This window comes from Bos indicus x Bos taurus, chromosome 10, assembly GCF_003369695.1.
Source record: "Bos indicus x Bos taurus breed Angus x Brahman F1 hybrid chromosome 10, Bos_hybrid_MaternalHap_v2.0, whole genome shotgun sequence".
In the NCBI taxonomy this organism is placed as follows: Eukaryota; Metazoa; Chordata; class Mammalia; order Artiodactyla; family Bovidae; genus Bos; species Bos indicus x Bos taurus.
In genome coordinates, this window is record NC_040085.1 from 97,872,297 (window position 1) to 97,889,867 (window position 17,571).

Sequence of the window (17,571 nt, forward strand, 5' to 3'; positions counted from 1 at the left end):
GAGCTGCTCTTTCTGCTGCTTTTTGCAGGTCTTTTTTTCCTCTCCCCTCCCAAGTGTTTCCAAGGCTCTACTTCTAGCCTCTTTTCTCCTCTCCATACCCTTGCTCATTAGAGTGTATTGACGTTTGACATGCTGATTTCCACTGGTCAGATCCTTACAAGCTAAATTTATTCACTTTGAAGGAGAATCTAAGATTGTTCTTTCTATTATTATGAAAGTGAAAGTCACTCATTCGTGTCCAACTCTTTGTGACCCCATAGACTATATAGCCTGCCAGGCTCCTCTGTCCATGGAATTCCCCACTCAAGAATACTGGAGTGGATTGCCATTTCCTTCTCCAGGGGATCTTCCCAAACCAGGGATCAAACCTGGGTCTCCCTCGTTGCAGGCAGATTCTTTACTGTCTGAGCCATCAGGGAAGCCCATTAATATATTGGTTGTAAATTTTTCCCTCTTTTATGAAAGGAAGAAGATAGTAAGTAGATGATATTTATCTTTTGTTTATTAAAAAGTTGGCAGAATAAAAAATTGACAGACCTCTGTTCACCACACAGAAACTTTAAAAAAAAACTTTTTTTACCTATTTGTGAAATTGTAGCTTCTGAGGAGCACTGATGTAGCAGTCTTTTACTGCCCCAGTTCCATGCCACTTTGCAAGTTCAGTTCAGTCGCTCAGTCCCGTCCAACTCTTTGCGACCCCATGAACCACAGCACGCCAGGCCTCCCTGTCCACCAACAACTCCCAGAGTCCACTAAAACCCATGTCCATCGAGTCAGTGATTGCCATCCAACCATCTCATCTTCTGTCATCCCTTTCTCCTCCTGCCCTCAATCTTTCCCAGCATTAGGGTCTTTCCAAATGAGTCAGTTCTTTGCATCAGGTGGCTAAAGTATTGGAGTTTCAGCCTCAACATCAGTCCTTCCAATGAACACCCAGGACTGATCTGCTTTAGGATGGACTGGTTGGATCTCCTTGCAGTCCAAGGGACTCTCAAGAGTCTTCTCCAACACCACAGTTCAAAAGCATCAATTCTTCAGCACTCAGACTTCTTTATAGTCCAATTCTCACATTCATACATGACCACTGGAAAAACCATAGCCTTGACTAGACAAACCTTTGTTGACGAAGTGATGTCTCTGCTTTTTTTTTTTTTTAATTTTATTTTTAAACTTTACATAATTGTATTAGTTTTGCCAAATATCAAAATGAATCTGCCACAGGTATACATGTGTTCCCCATCCTGAACCCCCCCTCCCTCCTCCCTCCCCATACCATCCCTCTGGGTCGTCCCAGTGCACTAGCCCCAAGCATCCAGTATGGTGCATCGAACCTGGACTGGCATCTCGTTTCATACATGATATTTTACATGTTTCAATGCCATTCTCCCAAATCTTCCCACCCTCTCCCTCTCCCATAGAGTCCATAAGACTGTTCTATACATCAGTGTCTCTTTTGCTGTCTCGTACACAGTCTGCTTTTTAATATGCTATCTAGGTTGGTCATAACTTTCCTTCCAAGGAGTAAGTGTCTTTTAATTTCATGGCTGCAATCACCATCTGCAGTGATTTTGGAGCCCCCAAAAATAAAGTCTGCCACTGTTTCCACTGTTTCCCCATCTATTTGCCATGAAGTGATGGGACCAGATGCCATGATCTTTGTTTTCTGAATGTTGAGCTTTAAGCCAACTTTTTCACTCTCCTCTTTCACTTTCATCAAGAGGCCCTTTAGTTTTTCTTCACTTTCTACCATAAGGGTGATGTCATCTGCATATCTGAGGTTATTGATATTTCTCCTAGCAATCTTGATTCCAGCTTGTGCTTCCTCCAGCCCAGAGTTTCTCATGATGTACCCTGCATATAAGTTAAATAAGCAGGGTGACAATATACAGCCTTGACGTACTCCTTTTCCTATTTGGACCCAGTCTGTTGTTCCATGTCCAGTTCTAACTGTTGCTTCCTGACCTGCATATAGGTTTCTCAAGAGGCAGGTCAGGTGGTCTGGTATTCCGTCTCTTTAAGAATTTTCCTCCTGCCCTTTGTGGACATCCTATAAAATGCCCACCATCACATAGTCCAGCCACTCTACAGTACCTCTGCTCTTCCTCCCCTGGGCTAGACATCATTATATAGATCTGCAGAATGAAGTACTGAAAGGTTAATTGACTTGGCCAAGGTCTTTTGCCTGGTTGAGGTGAAACTGTGATTACATTCCAGTGATCTGGGTCTAGGCTGAAGATGAGGATAATGATGATAATAAATATTAATAAATAACCAAAAATATTATTTAATGCCATTCACTGAGCACTTGGGACTCAACTGCCTGGTGGAGTGAGTCTTATACATATATCATCTTAATCCATCTTCAAAATAATCCTATGAGTATAGTTATTTTCTATCTTCTATTGAGGAAACTGAGGGTATAAGTATTAGGTAAGTCATTCAAGATCTCACAGTTGTTAAAGGTCAGAGATGAGATTCAATCCGAGGTTTCTTTAGCTGCAAAGCCCGTGTCTTTAACCCTAGGGAGAAAACTCCTGGTCGTGTCCTCATTCTCAAGGGGCTTATAGTGTGTGTGAGCGTGTTCATTATGACTCTTTTCATATATGTAAACTATATATATATATATATAGTAAGTCTTAGTCCTTCCATATATGCTACACCTACAAAATTGTTTATATCTCTTTTATAAAGTAGCATCTACACGTGGTTAGTGTTGTCTGTAACTATTTTGAAAGCATTTGGTTATACCCCAAATTACCTCTGTGCTGAGAGTCAATATGGAAAGACATTCCAGTCCTTAAAACAATTAGATTCAACTGTATGTCCTTTATAGACTATACTATAAATATCAATCAGTTACCTTTTAATGCAACAAAAATGGCTAAGATATTATCATTTCTGGGAAACATTGATGAAAACATGTTACCAATGTTTTTGAAGCTAAGATGGTAAGATTATCCTCTCATACCATTTAGTTTTATTTCTTTTTATCATTGGTTCTTAATCACTGTTTTCTGAGTGTACATTTCTCAATCACTTGTAGAGCTGAGTGAACCATAACCCTTGCCAGAAGGGTATCGGATCTTGGAGCTTGAAAAAATTGCCATGAGCTTTGTTTTTGAAAAGCTTAAGGCTTTGTTTCAATGGTCTTTAAGAAGTCAGAACTTTAGCTTCCTTTGAATCAGTTGTTAGATTGAAATTGAGTAAAGAGCATCACAGAAACATGCAGAAACAGATTTCCATTTTTTCTAATTCTGGTCTAAGTTCAGCTGAAAGTTATTAACATACAGGATGAATGGGTCATGATCAAGCATTCAGAACATTCCAATTGGTTTCTTGACCCGTGAAGCTCCAGCTCTAACATTGCTCAATTCAGTTCAGTCGCTCAGTCATGTCCGACTCTTTGCGACCCCATGAATCGCAGCACACCAGGCCTCCCTGTCCATCACCAACTCCCAGAGTTCACCCAGACCCACGTCCATCGAGTCAGTGATGCCATCTAGCCATCTCATCCTCTGTCGTCCCCTTCTCCTCCTGCCCCCAATCCCTCCCAGCATCAGAGTCTTTTCCAATGAGTCAACTCGTCACATGAGGTGGCCAAAGTACTAGAGTTTCAGCTTTAGCATCATTCACTCCAAAGAAATCCCAGGGCTGATCTCCTTCAGAATGGACTGCTTGGATCTCCTTGCAGTCCAAGTGACTCTCAAGAGTCTTCTCCAACACCCCAGTTCAAAAGCATCAATTCTTCAGCGTTCAGCCTTCTTCACAGTCCAACTCTCACATCCATACATGACCACAGGAAAAACCATAGCCTTGACTAGACGAACCTTTGTTGGCAAAGTAATGTCTCTGCTTTTGAATATGCTATCTAGGTTGGTCATAACTTTCCTTCCAAGGAGTAAGCGTCTTTTACTTTCAGGGCTGCAGTCACCATCTGCAGTAATTTTGGAACCCAAAAAAATAAAGTCTGACACTGTTTCTCCATCTATTTCCCATGAAGTGATGAGACCAGATGCCATCATCTTCTTTTTCTGAATGTTGAGCTTTAAGCCAACTTTTTCACTCTCCTCTTTCACTTTCATCAAGAGGCTTTTTAGTTCCTCTTCACTTTCTGCCATAAGGGTGGTGTCATCTGCATATCTGAGGTTAATTGATATTTCTCCTGGCAATCTTGATTCCAGCTTGTGCTTCTTCCAGTCCAGCGTTTCTCATAATGTACTCTGCATATAAGTTAAATAAGCAGGGTGACAATATACAGCCTTGACGTACTCCTTTTCCTATTTGGAACCAGTCTGTTGTTCCATGTCCACATTGCTACTCGCTGGCTTTTCTGCATCCCTCTTCTGACTGGTCTAAGGGAGCAGCAGATCTCTTGGAGGGAAAGGGCACGTAGGGGCCTTGCAACCAGTCAGGTCTCGCTGTGTTTTTATGATCACTGTCAGCTGAGGCAAGTAGTTGAACACTTCTGAGCTTTCATTCCTCATCTGTAAGAAAAAGTTTCACGCAGTCATTCAATAGATTGAGTATTTAGTGGGTACTGTTGTGACAGCCATCATTTACTAAGCATTCGTTATGTGCTTAGAGTGTATTATGTACAATATCTGATTCACTCTTTTGAAGAACTAATGATGATGATGATGATATAATTACAGTAGTGGTTAACCCTTATTGAGCATATTCTATTTGCCAGTCTCAGTGCTAAAAATTCTATATAAATTAATTTAGACCTGATAATAATCCAGTGAGGACAGTGTTCACCCCATTTTTAGAGGTGAAACTGAATTTCCAGAGTGATGAAGTTAGTTGCCTTTTATGAGTCACACAATCCCTAGGAGGCTGCAGTGGGATTCAGACCCAAGTAGGTCAACTCCAGACCCTATGCTTTCAACTTCAGTGATGTTCCATACAAATTTCATAATAAATACTGTTACATTTCTTAGGATAATCATAGATGTGATAGAAATAGGTTTGTCCTCTGGGATCTCACAGTTTGCATGAAGAAAGAAATGGAGAGTGTACAGACTCACTTTATCCAATCATTATCTGCAGTAGCTAGATAATGTTTTTTAAAAAGCTGATATTGCTTTTTACATAGAGTTTCCCTTCCACAAGACCAGAACAGACTGGGACGAGCATCACCTTGTGGAAGGCCCAGAGTAGAAAAACCCGAGGAATGTTGAGTAAGAGATGTTCGCCTCACTTATCACAGTTATCTTGTGTGATTGGGAAGAAACGAAGAAGATTATGTAAACCTTATGCCAGGCAGGCGCAAGAGAGAAAGACAATCCATTCTGAAAGAAAAATATGGAAAAGGTTATGTGTACGAAAGTATTCGTTAATACATTGTCTATAACAGGAAAAAAAAAAAAAAAAACTGGAAACAACTTAAATGCCTACCCAGTAGGCAAATGATTAAGTCAGTTATAGTCCATCAACCTGAAGGGGTATTATGCAGCTGTGCATTTGTTTATTTTAGTGTTTTGCTTTTGCAAAAGTTGTATCTTCCCTGTGAGAATCATGATTAAGTTTGGGGTTATTTCTTTCCAATTTATATTTGTTTCATTTATAATACAGCAGCCATTATTAGGAATAGTTATGAAGATAAGATAGCAAAATTTCTAAATGAATGTGATAATAAGTAAATGAACAAGACAAAAAGTTTTTACAACTGTAAGAATGAATAAATAGGGGGAAAGATTAGAAAGAGCTGGATTAACAGCATTCTAATGGGAGTTATTGCAGGGTGTGTACTTACGGGTGTTTTTTATTTTTATTATTTTCTTCATTCTGTTTATATGAACACAGGGATCGACAGTGCACACTCTCAAGAACTCTTAGGTGTTAAAATAATAAAACCTATACTTAACGAGTAAGGTGGGACTTTATGCAGGTGTCTCCTCTAAATCTTTGCTACTCAAAGTGTGGTTCTTGAGCTATATACCAACATCAGCATCACCTGGTCATTTAGTACAGACCCCAGACTTCCCTGGTGGTCCAGTGGTTAAGTCTCCACGCTTCCACTGGATGGGGCATGAGTCTCCATCCCTAGTCGGGGGAACTTAAGATCCTGCATGTCTCAAGGTGTTGCCAAAAAAAAAAAAAGCCCAACCCCAGCACGGACCAACTGAATTAGAATACAATTTGACAAGATCCCCAGGGGATCCTTATGGACAGTAAAGTTTGACATGCGTTTCTCTAAATGACAGGCTTTCTTCTTTTGAGAAAAGCTCAGTTTGATGATAACGTAACCAAAGTATTCATAAATCTAAACATAATATGCTAACTAAAGAGGGTTGGTTGAAACATTGGCAGATAGCAGTGGAGCAGAGTTTGAAAGCTCATCTGACACTGTTGAGGGGTGAGGGAGTCAACTTGGGACCACAGAGAGAGTGCCCTGGGAGCTGGGACTCCCGTGGTTTTCAGGTGCTCGCCAGGATATGCCTCGGCTTCCCCTGCAACGTCTCCATGGCCCTTTCTTTGGCTCTGTCTTTGCATGCACCTCTTAACTCTTCTTTGGTTTTCCTTCAGAAAGAAATGGCCCTGGTCATGTGTCTAAGAGAGATCCAATCTTTTGGAGAGTTCTACACCTTATTAAAATATAAATAACTGCCAGTTTCTCTGGTGGCTCAGAAGGTAAACAATCTGCCTACAGTGCAGGAAACTGGGGTTTGATCCCTGGATAGCAAAGATCCCCTGGGGAAGGGAATGGCTACTCATTCCAGTGTCCTTGCCTGGAGAATTCCATGGACAGAGGAACCTAGTGGGCTGAAGTTCCATGGGGTTGCAAAGAGTCAGACATGACAGAGCGACTAACACTTTTACAGTAAAAAAAATTCCTAATGCATGAGCTATAAATTACTGTATCCAGTTTATAGATTTATTTTGATTTATTTTTAATAACTAATATTACTACATCATCATCACTGTGAATTTGTAAATTTGGCATTGCTTTTGGTTTACAAATGTCCATGTAAGAGACCGATACATTTTAAGGGATTACTAAAGAATGCTCAAACTACCGCACAATTGCACTCGTCTCACATGCTAGTAAAGTAATGCTCAAAATTCTCCAAGCCAGGCTTCAGCAATACGTGAACCGTGAACTTCCTAATGTTCAAGCTGGTTTTAGAAAAGGCAGAGGAACCAAAGATCAAATTGCCAACATCTGCTGGATCATAGAAAAAGCAAGAGAATTCCAGAAAAACATCTATTTCTGCTTTATTGACTATGCCAAAGCCTTTGATTGTGTGGATCATAATAAACTGTGGAAAATTCTGAAAGAGATGGGAATACCAGACCACCTGACCTGCCTCTTGAGAAATCTGTATGCAGGTCAGGAAGCAACAGTTCGAACTGGACATGGAACAACAGAGTGGTTCCAAATAGGTAAAGGAGTACGTCAAGGCTATGTATTGTCACCCTGCTTATTTAACTTATATGCAGAGTACATCATGAGAAACGCTGGACTGGAAGAAACACAAGCTGGAATCAAGATTACTGGGAGAAATATCAATCACCTCAGATATGCAGATGACACCACCCTTATGGCAGAAAGTGAAGAGGAACTCAAAAGCCTCTTGATGAAAGTGAAAGAGGAGAGTGAAAAAGTTGGCTTAAAGCTCAACATTCAGAAAATGAAGATCATGGCATCCGGTCCCATCACTTTATGGGAAATAGATGGGGAAACAGTGTCAGACTTTATTTTTTGGGCTCCACAATCACTGCAGATGGTGACTGCAGCCATGAAATTAAAAGATGCTTACTCCTTGGAAGGAAAATTTTCACCAACCTAGATAGCATATTCAAAAGCAGAGATATGACTTTGCCAACAAAGGTCCGTCTAGTCAAGGCTATGGTTTTTCCTGTGGTCATGTATGGATGTGAGAGTTGGACTGTGAAGAAGGCTGAACGCCGAAGAATTGATGCTTTTGAACTGTGGTGTTTGAGAAGACTCTTGAGAGTCCCTTGGACTGCAAGGAGATCCAACCAGTCCATTCTGAAGGAGATCAGCCCTGGGATTTCTTTGGAAGGAATGATGCTAAAGCTGAAAGTCCAGTACTTTGGCCACCTCATGCGAAGAGTTGACTCATTGGAAAAGACTCTGATGCTGGGAGGGATTTGGGGGCAGGAGGAGAAGGGAACAACAGAGGATGAGATGGCTAGATGGCATCACTGACTCAATGGATGTGAGTCTGAGTGAACTCCGGGAGTTGGTGATGGACAGGCAGGTCTGGCGTGCTGCGATTCATGGGGTCGAGAAGAGTCGGACACGACTGAGCGACTGAACTGAACTGAATAAAGTTACCAATAAAACTGTAGAGGATTAGAACCACCTAGAGATGCTGTTCCCTGGAGGACCTGTCTGGGTGGTCAGGGACCTCCTTACGTAAGGAATGTGTTGGGTTGGCTAAGAAGTTTGTTCCATCTTATGGAAAAATCAAACTTCTTGGCCAACCCAGTAGATGGCTGTCTTGGAAACCACATTAACTTTTTTAATTGATTTTTTAAATTGAAATAAAAAAGGAAACCAAGTGGGAAGGAAAGTTTCACAAGAGTTTAGTTATTCAAGGACTCCTGACTTATTTGGCACATTGTAGCCCAAAGAGCACTTCTCAATTATTGATTTCTTCCGCTCTTCAATGATAGTTTTTCTGAAAATATTTTAGGAACATTGAACTTCCTGTTTCTGTGATGTCTCAGAAGTTAGTGTGTCTCAATGTTTTCCTTTTAGAATGAGATCTTCTTTTCTAACATTTTACATGGTGTGCTCAGAGAAGATCACGCCCTAGTGTCTAGAGCCGTCTCCATGAAGGTGGAAAGTTTCACAGAAACCAATGAAATAGATGAGCTCTTTGACTTAATTACTTACAACAAGGTAAAACAGTTTCACGTTTATATTTGTGCTGCACTCTTGCAGAAAGCTACATAAAATGGATTCTTTGGGTTCTAGACTAATGTGCTACTACACAATTTTGGTACAAAGACCTTAATATTATTCAGTAGATGGATTTCAGAAAACGTGGTTAAATCAGTTCTTATCTAGTAAATGTTAATCTGTAATAGGTGGTCAATGCCATCTACCTTTTTTAATATAGACAGACAGCTGGATACTTTTAAGGTGAACTCTTCTGCCTGGTGGAAATTTGTTCTTGTGTTACTGAAAGAAAAGTACACACCATAAAAGCTGTGAGTTAAGTTTTATTCAGGAACCTCACAGAGGACTATAGCCCAGGAGACAGCCTCTCAGAGTATTCTGAGAAACTGTTCCAAAGAGATAAGGGAGGAGCCAGAATATAGCTGAAGGCTTGGTTTTGTTTTGTTCCTGGGAAAAACACCCAGTCAGGTATAAAAAGACTACTGCTAGTCACAAGGAACAGACATCTCAAATGAATACTTTTCCTGCTTTTCTGTGTATGGAAGGATGCAAGAATCTGAGGCCATTGAAAATTTTCTTTAGATATGTATCTGAACTATCTTTGGATTAGCATATTCAAAACAAAGAATGCTTCCTAGTTTTCTCCATCCTGAATCCCCCCTGCCTGCCCCCTACACCCACCGTGGGACATTGTCAGTAGGCAACCACAGGGGCTAATTGCTGATCCTTGTGGAACTGGAATGACAGGCAACATTTATTTATTTATACTTGTTGTGTGAGTATCTCAATTTAAAAAGTTTTCTGTACCCTGAATTCTTATACGTAGGGCATTTTCTCATCTTTTATCTATTAATTAGTGACAGTTTATTTTATTAGCACATTTTGGGTTAACCCAGACATTCAACTGAGGTATACAATGCAATGAGGAGCACAGCCCAAAATCTTGCGTACCAAAATGGAATGTGTCAGTATTTAGATACTGAATTCTGTTCAAATGATGGACAACTTCTTATGTCTTAGGGAGCGTCTCTGGCCCGGATGCTTTCTAGTTTCTTGAATGAGAAAATATTTATCAGCGCACTTAAGGTGAGTTTACAAAATTGTTGTTACCTAAAGACGGTAAACATGAATTGCTTTGGCAGGTTATTCATCTTAACCTTACCTTTTCTATTTTAACAGTCATATTTGGAGACGTTTTCTTACTCAAATGCTGAGCAAGATGATCTATGGAGACATTTCCAAATGGTAATTCTCTCACTCTCTGCGATGTGCTTGCTGTGTTGTGCTGTAAGATCGTGAGGCCATGTGTGTGTGCTGATGCCACAGGAAAACCCCCTTCCCTTGTCTGCGACACTCCTTTAAGTCAGAGGTTACTTCTGTAGTCTTCACCACTGTATTCCCAGGCTTCCCTGGTGGCTCAGATGGCAAAGAATCTGCTTGCAGTGCAGGAGACCTGGGTTCAATTTCTGGGTTGGGAAGGTCCTAGGGAAGGTCCCCTGGAGAAGGGAATGGCAATCCACTCTAGTATTCTTACCTGGAAGATCCCATGGGTGGAGGAGCCTGGTGGGCTATAGTCCACAGCATTTTGAACACAACTGAGCGACTGCTCACACACACACCATGTTTCCAGTGCCCAGAATAGAGCCTGCATATATTAGATCCATAAAAATTGTGTTCAGTGATTGAATGAATGAGTGAAAGGATGAACTAAGGAACCACTCATATATACAGAGATGAACAGAATTAAATTTGGTGCAGAAATTCCCCACTGGGTTTTACTATATAAATGAGAAATACAATCACTACGTATTGATAGTTTCTTTTAGGAGTTGGCTACCTCAAAAGATTTGGATGGTAAATAACCGCTTTTGTGATGTTTTTTTTAAAACAGGCCATAGATGACCAGAGTAAAATTCTTTTGCCAGCAACAGTAAAAAGCATCATGGACAGTTGGACACACCAGAGTGGTTTTCCAGTTATCACCTTAAATGTATCCACGGGTGTCATGAAACAGGAGCCATTTTATCTTGGAAAGGTTAAAAATCAGACTCTTCTAACCCACAAGTAGGTAGATTTGCTCCTGTCTTCACCTTCCTTGGGGTTGAGCTCTGATCAAAAGGAAACCAGCCTATGGATGAGGAAGCATTACTCCCACTGGGTGCACACCCTTCCATGAGATGACCTGGGGATGGTGATGCAGTGCTCCATGCCGGATGCTACTGTGGGCTAGGACGGGGCAGAGCCCCTGAGGCCCTGAGCAAGGCCAGAGGCCTGCCTTAGGCATTCTTGCAATGTTCCTCCCCTGGGACTTAGGGCCACACCCACAACCAAAGCTTTGAGGGCTAGGCATTCTTTTTTGTCCTTTAGACAGAGGTAATGAATTACTCAGAATTCTGTGTGAAAGCCAGTAAAATAGAATCTGAATGACCTTATGTTAATTAAGAAAAAAGGGGATCTGGTTGCCAGGTCATCTTCCCTTCTCTAGAAATGGAACTGAATGGTAACCACATCCTTGAGGAATAATTCTGTGCATGTATGCCCACACGTGTGTGTGTGTGCTTTTGTAACCATACATAAAATATTAGAGTTATAGATCCCAAATTCAAACCTTAATCTTATTTAAAATCTCTGAGTTTCAGTTTCCTTATCTATAAAGCAAATGTAATAATACAAACCCAAGGGGATTGTTGTAGAAGTGAAATGAGATAGTAAGTATACCGTGGCTTAGCATTACCACTTTCTTCTTCCGTTTCCTTTTCTTCCTTAACTTCTTAGATAGTTTTCAACTGTTTTTGATAAAGGGTTTGATTCTCAGATCACATTGTATTAAGTATAAGCACAAATGAGTAATTTATTTTCATGTACCATCACCAAAAGTTTCAGGTTGTCCCACTCTTTCTTTAAAACTCCAGGGGAGGACATAGATCTGCAGGTCCCTTCTCCCTGTGATATTTCATGACTTTTGAGAAGAGGTGGCTTTAGCTATCATATGAACAAAGACTCTCAGTTCAAAGTCTGAGAAGCCAGACGTGCGAGCATTTGAGCAAGATTGGAAATATTGCCTAAATTCCAAGTGTGCCTTCAGATGACTAATGTCCTCCTCGTGGTCAGTGACTTCATCCAGGTCACATCCACCAACACGGGGAGAGTGCCAGCATTCAGTGAATATGAATAATCTGGCTGATTGCTGTTGAACACTTTTCAAACTGGGAGAAGACTTGAGGTGGAAAAGCATTTTGAAATGTTTGTCATGCTTTTTCTTCTTAAATGATTATTCAGTTTTCTTGGCACAGATAGCTTTGGGTATGTCTGCAGCATTTGAATGACCCCTGAGTAAGGCCAGATGGCTGTAATTGAATATAAACAGGCTTTGAAAGTTTCAGATACAGGTGAACCTTAGAAGCTACCCTGAGTTGCAAGAAGAAGCAAATCTGTGAGGCACAAGAGAATAAATAAATAGCCAAAGCTGGCTTGTGAAACAACAGTGAACAATTCTGAGGTCATATCCACAAGGAATGACTGAAGAATTTGAGTTCTTTTATTTTATCATCTTATTTAATATTGGCTCAAAGCTTTTATTCTTATGTGTGAACAATAACTGAAGTTTTCACTTTTTTTCCAAAAAGTGACACATGGATTATACCTATTCTTTGGATGAAAAATGGAACTACACAGTCTTTAGTCTGGCTAGATAAAAGCAGCAGTAAGTAACAAATGTTTAAAAATACCTTCACATATATATGCAAATATATGTGTGTGTATACACACACACACACACACACACACACACACATAAAAGCAGAGAATAAAATATTAAAATGTCTAGCTTTTGAATAGCTTATTTAAAACTAAAATATTATATCATTCTTGTTGAACATAGTGCTTTAAAGAAACATTTCTAATCAAAAGTCATTGTATGTGAAAAAAATATATGGTAAGATCAATACATATTTTGGAATATCTTTACTTTTTGTTTTACTGGATTGTTGTTTAGAATTAAGAGGGCATAGTAAAACATGTAGTGAAATATTTTTTAAATGTACCAGTTCAAACTGTTCACGTATTTCTTTGTAGAAGTATTTCCTGAAATGCAAATTTCAGATTCTGATCATGACTGGGTGATATTAAATTTGAATATGACTGGATACTATAGAGTTAACTATGATAAATTAGGTTGGAAGAAATTAAATCAACAGCTTGAAAAAGATCATAAGGTAAGTTTTATTTTTATACCTTTTATTGAATATCATTAATACTGTACTCTCTAGACTTTATAGGCTGAGCTTTTATTAACCTGACTGGTGGGAACCTGACCTCTTTGCCACCCCTCATACCAAGGCATGCTGGATTTTTTTTTCTTAGAAAAGAGAGGTTTTGGTTGAATGTATTGTGTTTTTGAACATTTCTCTCACTTTTCCACAATAATTTTGCCTTTCTAAGTGAAAATCAAAATAATTTCCGATTAACTGTTAATTTTGTGATCTTAGGCAAGTTACTTAAATGTTCTGCTTCAATTTCTTCACTTTAAAATGGGAATAATATATCTTTCTTATTCCTTATGAGAATTAGAGATAATGTAAGTAAACAAATTGTCTAGGGACTTCCCTAGTAGTCCAGCGGTTAAGACACTCTACTCCCAATGCAGGGGACACAGGTTCAAACCCTGAACAGGGACTAAGAGTCCCCCATGCCGCCTGGTGTGGCCAAAACAAAAAACTTTCTAAGCCCATAATAGGTGCCAGTACATAAATGCTAGAAAATGTGAATTTTCTAAAAATTGTATTTTCATCTTCTGGCCAAGGAGATAATTTAATTCACAAGATATCAATAATAATCCAATATCACTTTAAAGTATCAAATAGCTAAATTATTATACAATATATAAAAATTAAAATATTGGCTAGCTCTTATCAGTCAGACTTGACTTGGTTGAATTAAACCAAATCTCCGAGGCGCCATTGTGGCGTCTCATGCAAGCAGGTCATGGTTGGCCCGGTGCGGGGCGCAGCAGGGCCTTGGGCCCTGGACCTGCTTTGGGCCCTGCCTCGTGTGAGCCTGGCTAACCTGAGGCCGAACCCGGGCTCCAGGAAACCGCAAAGACGACGAAGAGGTCAGAGAAGAGGTAAGAAGTGTGGCAGGGGCCACAAAAGAGAATGGCAGAGAGGAACCCGGCCCCGGCTGGGCTTTGAAGGAGGCCAGACTCCATTTTACCTTCAAATCCCAAAATACGGCTTTAATGAAGGACACAGCTTCAGACGCCAGTATCAGCCTTTGAGTCTCAACAGGCTGCAGTACCTGATTGACCTGGGCCGTGTCGATCCCACACAACCTATTGACTTAACCCAGCTGGTCAACGGGCGAGGTGTTACCATCCAGCCATCTAAAAGGGACTATGGAGTGCAGTTGGTAGAGGAGGGCGCTGACACCTTTAAGGCAAAAGTTAACATCGAAGTTCAGCTGGCTTCTGAGCTGGCCATCGCCGCCATCGAGAAGAACGGGGGTGTCGTCACGACCGCCTTCTATGACCCGCGAAGCCTGGAAATTCTGTGCAAACCCATCCCATTCTTTCTCCGTGGACAACCCATTCCCAAGCGGATGCTCCCCCCCGAGGCCTAGTCCCCTACTACACTGACGCGAGAAATCGAGGCTATCTGGCGAATCCTGCCAGATTTCCCGAAACGAGACTGGAGCTCGCCAAGAAGTATGGCTATATTTTACCCGACATCACTAAAGACGAACTCTTCAAAATGCTCAGTTCTCGGAAGGATCCACGGCAGATTTTCTTTGGTCTGGCTCCCGGATGGGTGGTGAACATGGCAGACAAGAAGATTCTGAAACCTACGGATGAGAAGCTGCTTGAGTACTACAGCTCCTGAGCTCCTTCCAGGGGAGCCAGTGGTAGGGCACTGGAAGGGGTGCTGACACATGTTTCCCACTGCGTCGGCTCAGTTTGTGTTTGTGCAGAGGAGGATGTTTTCTGTGTAATCACACCTTTTTTTTTTTTTTAATCAAAATTAAAAATACAGTAAGCAATGACTGCGTGGAAGATGTGGATCTGTGTGTGTCTCAGCAACATGAGCTCGCTGGCACGCTGCCCGAGGGAGTAGGCAGCTCTTAGACCATTTCCCCTTGAGTTTTCCATCATCTTCCCATTCAGGTCTTGTCTTATTGTTGCAAATCAGAATGAATGCAGATGGGCTGGGCTTGCTTTGTTGTCCTCTCGGTGGGGGTCCGAGGGCTGCTGATGAGCTGGTGTGCCTCTTGGTTAGCCCTGAGGATCCTCTTACCCAGAGTCGAGACAGCAAGCCTTCAACCCAGACTGATGAAGATGTTGGATGGGAGTGTAAGGCTGGTGAATAGTTTCTAAGTATTGCAGTGTTTGCTGGCAAGATTGAAATGAAAATTCCAAGTGAATTCATTTTTCTCAACTCTGGCAAAGATGTCGAAAATGATCAAACCATTAACATTTTTTTTCTTTGAAGAAGGTAAATATTCCAATTGATATAATTTTACTTATTTCCTAGACTTTGGAAATCTTTGTTTTGCAGTCGTTTTAAATGATTTTGAAGAAAATGGTCAGTGGTTATATAAGCTATAAGAACAGTTGGTAACGTGAAAATTAAACTGTTAATGTAAAAGGTTTAGCAGTCAGTAAGCTTTTTTAGCTTTGCAAAGATCTGTTGTATCTAAACCACATGGAAGCTTAATTTATCCTGATGCAATTAAATCTTGAATAATTCTTGGTAATTCTTCTACAGTAGAATTAAAATGATTGCTGTTTATTTTATTAAAAATTTTTTTTAAAACCTAAAAAAAAATAAAAATAAAAAAATAAACCAAATCTCCATTAGTGGAGATGGATACTGGCTTAGAAGTCTGTAGAGTTGGCTCTGCTATGAAATCTGGGGCAGTTCATTTAGACTCCATTTGTAAAACTCATGTGTTGAACTAAAAGATATCTTAGGTGTCTCTGACGTCAGAATTTCTGTGAATCGCCCAGTGAGTCTGGCAAAAGAGGCAGTGCACAGAGTTGGCAGAGCTTGGCTTCTGGGTCAGATCAACTTGTGTTTGTATTTTTGATCATCATTTACCAGATGTGTGACCTTGGGCCTCTTATTTAGCCAGTCATGCCTTGGATTCCTTGTCTGTATAATACTGGGTATAATGGACCAATGTTAAAAACTTGTGAAGATTAAATAAGATGATGTATGTATGATGTTTAACAGAAGCCTAATCTAATTCAGGCATTCAGAACATGATCAGTAATTTTAAAAGAGCTAACATTGGGCTTTTGAATAAAGGTACAAAAACCAGCTGTAGTAATACTTTATTTAAAAATCTTTTTCAGAGTAGCTAAATTTTTTTAAATTTCTAAGGGCAGTCTTAGCTGTGGGAACACTAGGTCATGCCATTATAGCAATGATTTCTTGAAGCCCTTGTGCTGCTGCTGCTGCTAAGTCGCTTCCGTCGTGTCCGACTCTGTGCGACCCCACAGATGGCAGCCCACCAGGCTCCCCCGTCCCTGGGATTCTCCAGGCAAGAACACTGGAGTGGGTTGCCATTTCCTTCTCCAATGCATGAAAGTTAAAAGTGAAAGTGAAGTCTCCCAGTCGTGTCCGACTCTTCGTGACCCCATGGACTGCAGCCCATCAGGCTCCTCTGTCCATGGGATTTTCCAGGCAAGAAAGGAGTGGGGTGCCATCGCCTTCTCCAAAGCCCTTGTAGATTTTACTTATTGAAAAACTGAAGTCAGTTGTTCCTACAACATAATTGCTGAGCAAACAAAACATTTCTACTATTAATATTAATCTAGAAAATGTAAGTATTATTATTACTTCCAGGAAAGATACGTGACTACTGCCAAGGAAAGAATTAAGCTTTGCTTGTTCAGATGCTCAAAGGGACGTTGTGAAGATGAATCTTCTGGGACCACATATATGAATATGCTTGGCGGGGGTCGGGGGTGGGGTGTTGCTGTTGAAGGAATGCTGTAGGAAGCTTTGGGACCCTTGGAACACAAGCTGAGACAGTCCTGTGGCCTGGCAGTGCCTGGCAGCTCAAAGAGAAGCCTGAGAAGCTAGGTTGGCAGTTGACTCCTTTTCATGATTCAAAGGGCTCTGTTGGTGGTAGTGTGTTGAATTACTAAACTCTTGAGAAGAGAGATACCACTGAAAAGAGTACCTCAGCATTGCCAAAATAGTGCTAAGTAATATTTATTTAAGGCTTTCTATGCCAAAAAGTCCCCTGATTTCCCTGACAACAATTTGGACATTGTGATACAATTAATGTATACTTTTTGTTTTGGAGAGGCCCTTTAAACTTGGCTTCCTGTTTTATTTTTTAACACGCTGTTTTTCACAGAGTATTTTGGCAGAACTCTCAGCCATACTGAAGCCATATGATTGATGTCCAAAGGGATCGCTTATCAAAAACAGATGTATAATAAATAAATTATGGAAATTATCCTTAGAAATGATCATTTCTCTGAACATGAGATAATGCACATGGAAGTGCTTTGTAAGCAGCAATGATCTTGAAATGTTGTTATTATTTTGAAAGTTATTCTACTAAAAATGTTCTCATCTTTTCCTGAGCGTTTTTGGATCTCATCTGCAGGCTATTCCTGTTATTCATAGACTTCAGCTGGTTGATGATGCCTTTTCCTTGTCTAAGTGAGTATATTTTCTTCTCTCATC

The 17,571-nt window shown here is 40.5% G+C and overlaps 1 protein-coding gene and 1 pseudogene across 4 annotated transcripts in view; both read left to right on the forward strand.

Moving 5' to 3' along the window:
- The window catches only part of LVRN (laeverin), a 79,155-nt gene that overhangs the window by 39,967 nt on the left and 21,617 nt on the right, over window positions 1-17,571 (forward strand). For 3 of the 4 annotated variants that reach the window (XM_027552644.1, XM_027552641.1, XM_027552642.1), the window contains exons 7-13: window positions 8,732-8,875; window positions 9,896-9,961; window positions 10,055-10,120; window positions 10,767-10,939; window positions 12,502-12,578; window positions 12,950-13,089; window positions 17,492-17,547. In XM_027552644.1, coding sequence (XP_027408445.1) covers window positions 8,732-8,875; window positions 9,896-9,961; window positions 10,055-10,120; window positions 10,767-10,939; window positions 12,502-12,578; window positions 12,950-13,089; window positions 17,492-17,547 — 722 coding nt within the window. The remainder of the gene's footprint in view (window positions 1-8,731; window positions 8,876-9,895; window positions 9,962-10,054; window positions 10,121-10,766; window positions 10,940-12,501; window positions 12,579-12,949; window positions 13,090-17,491; window positions 17,548-17,571) is intronic. The other variant, XM_027552643.1, reaches the window with a different exon arrangement.
- Window positions 13,143-15,693, forward strand: LOC113899231 (annotated as a pseudogene).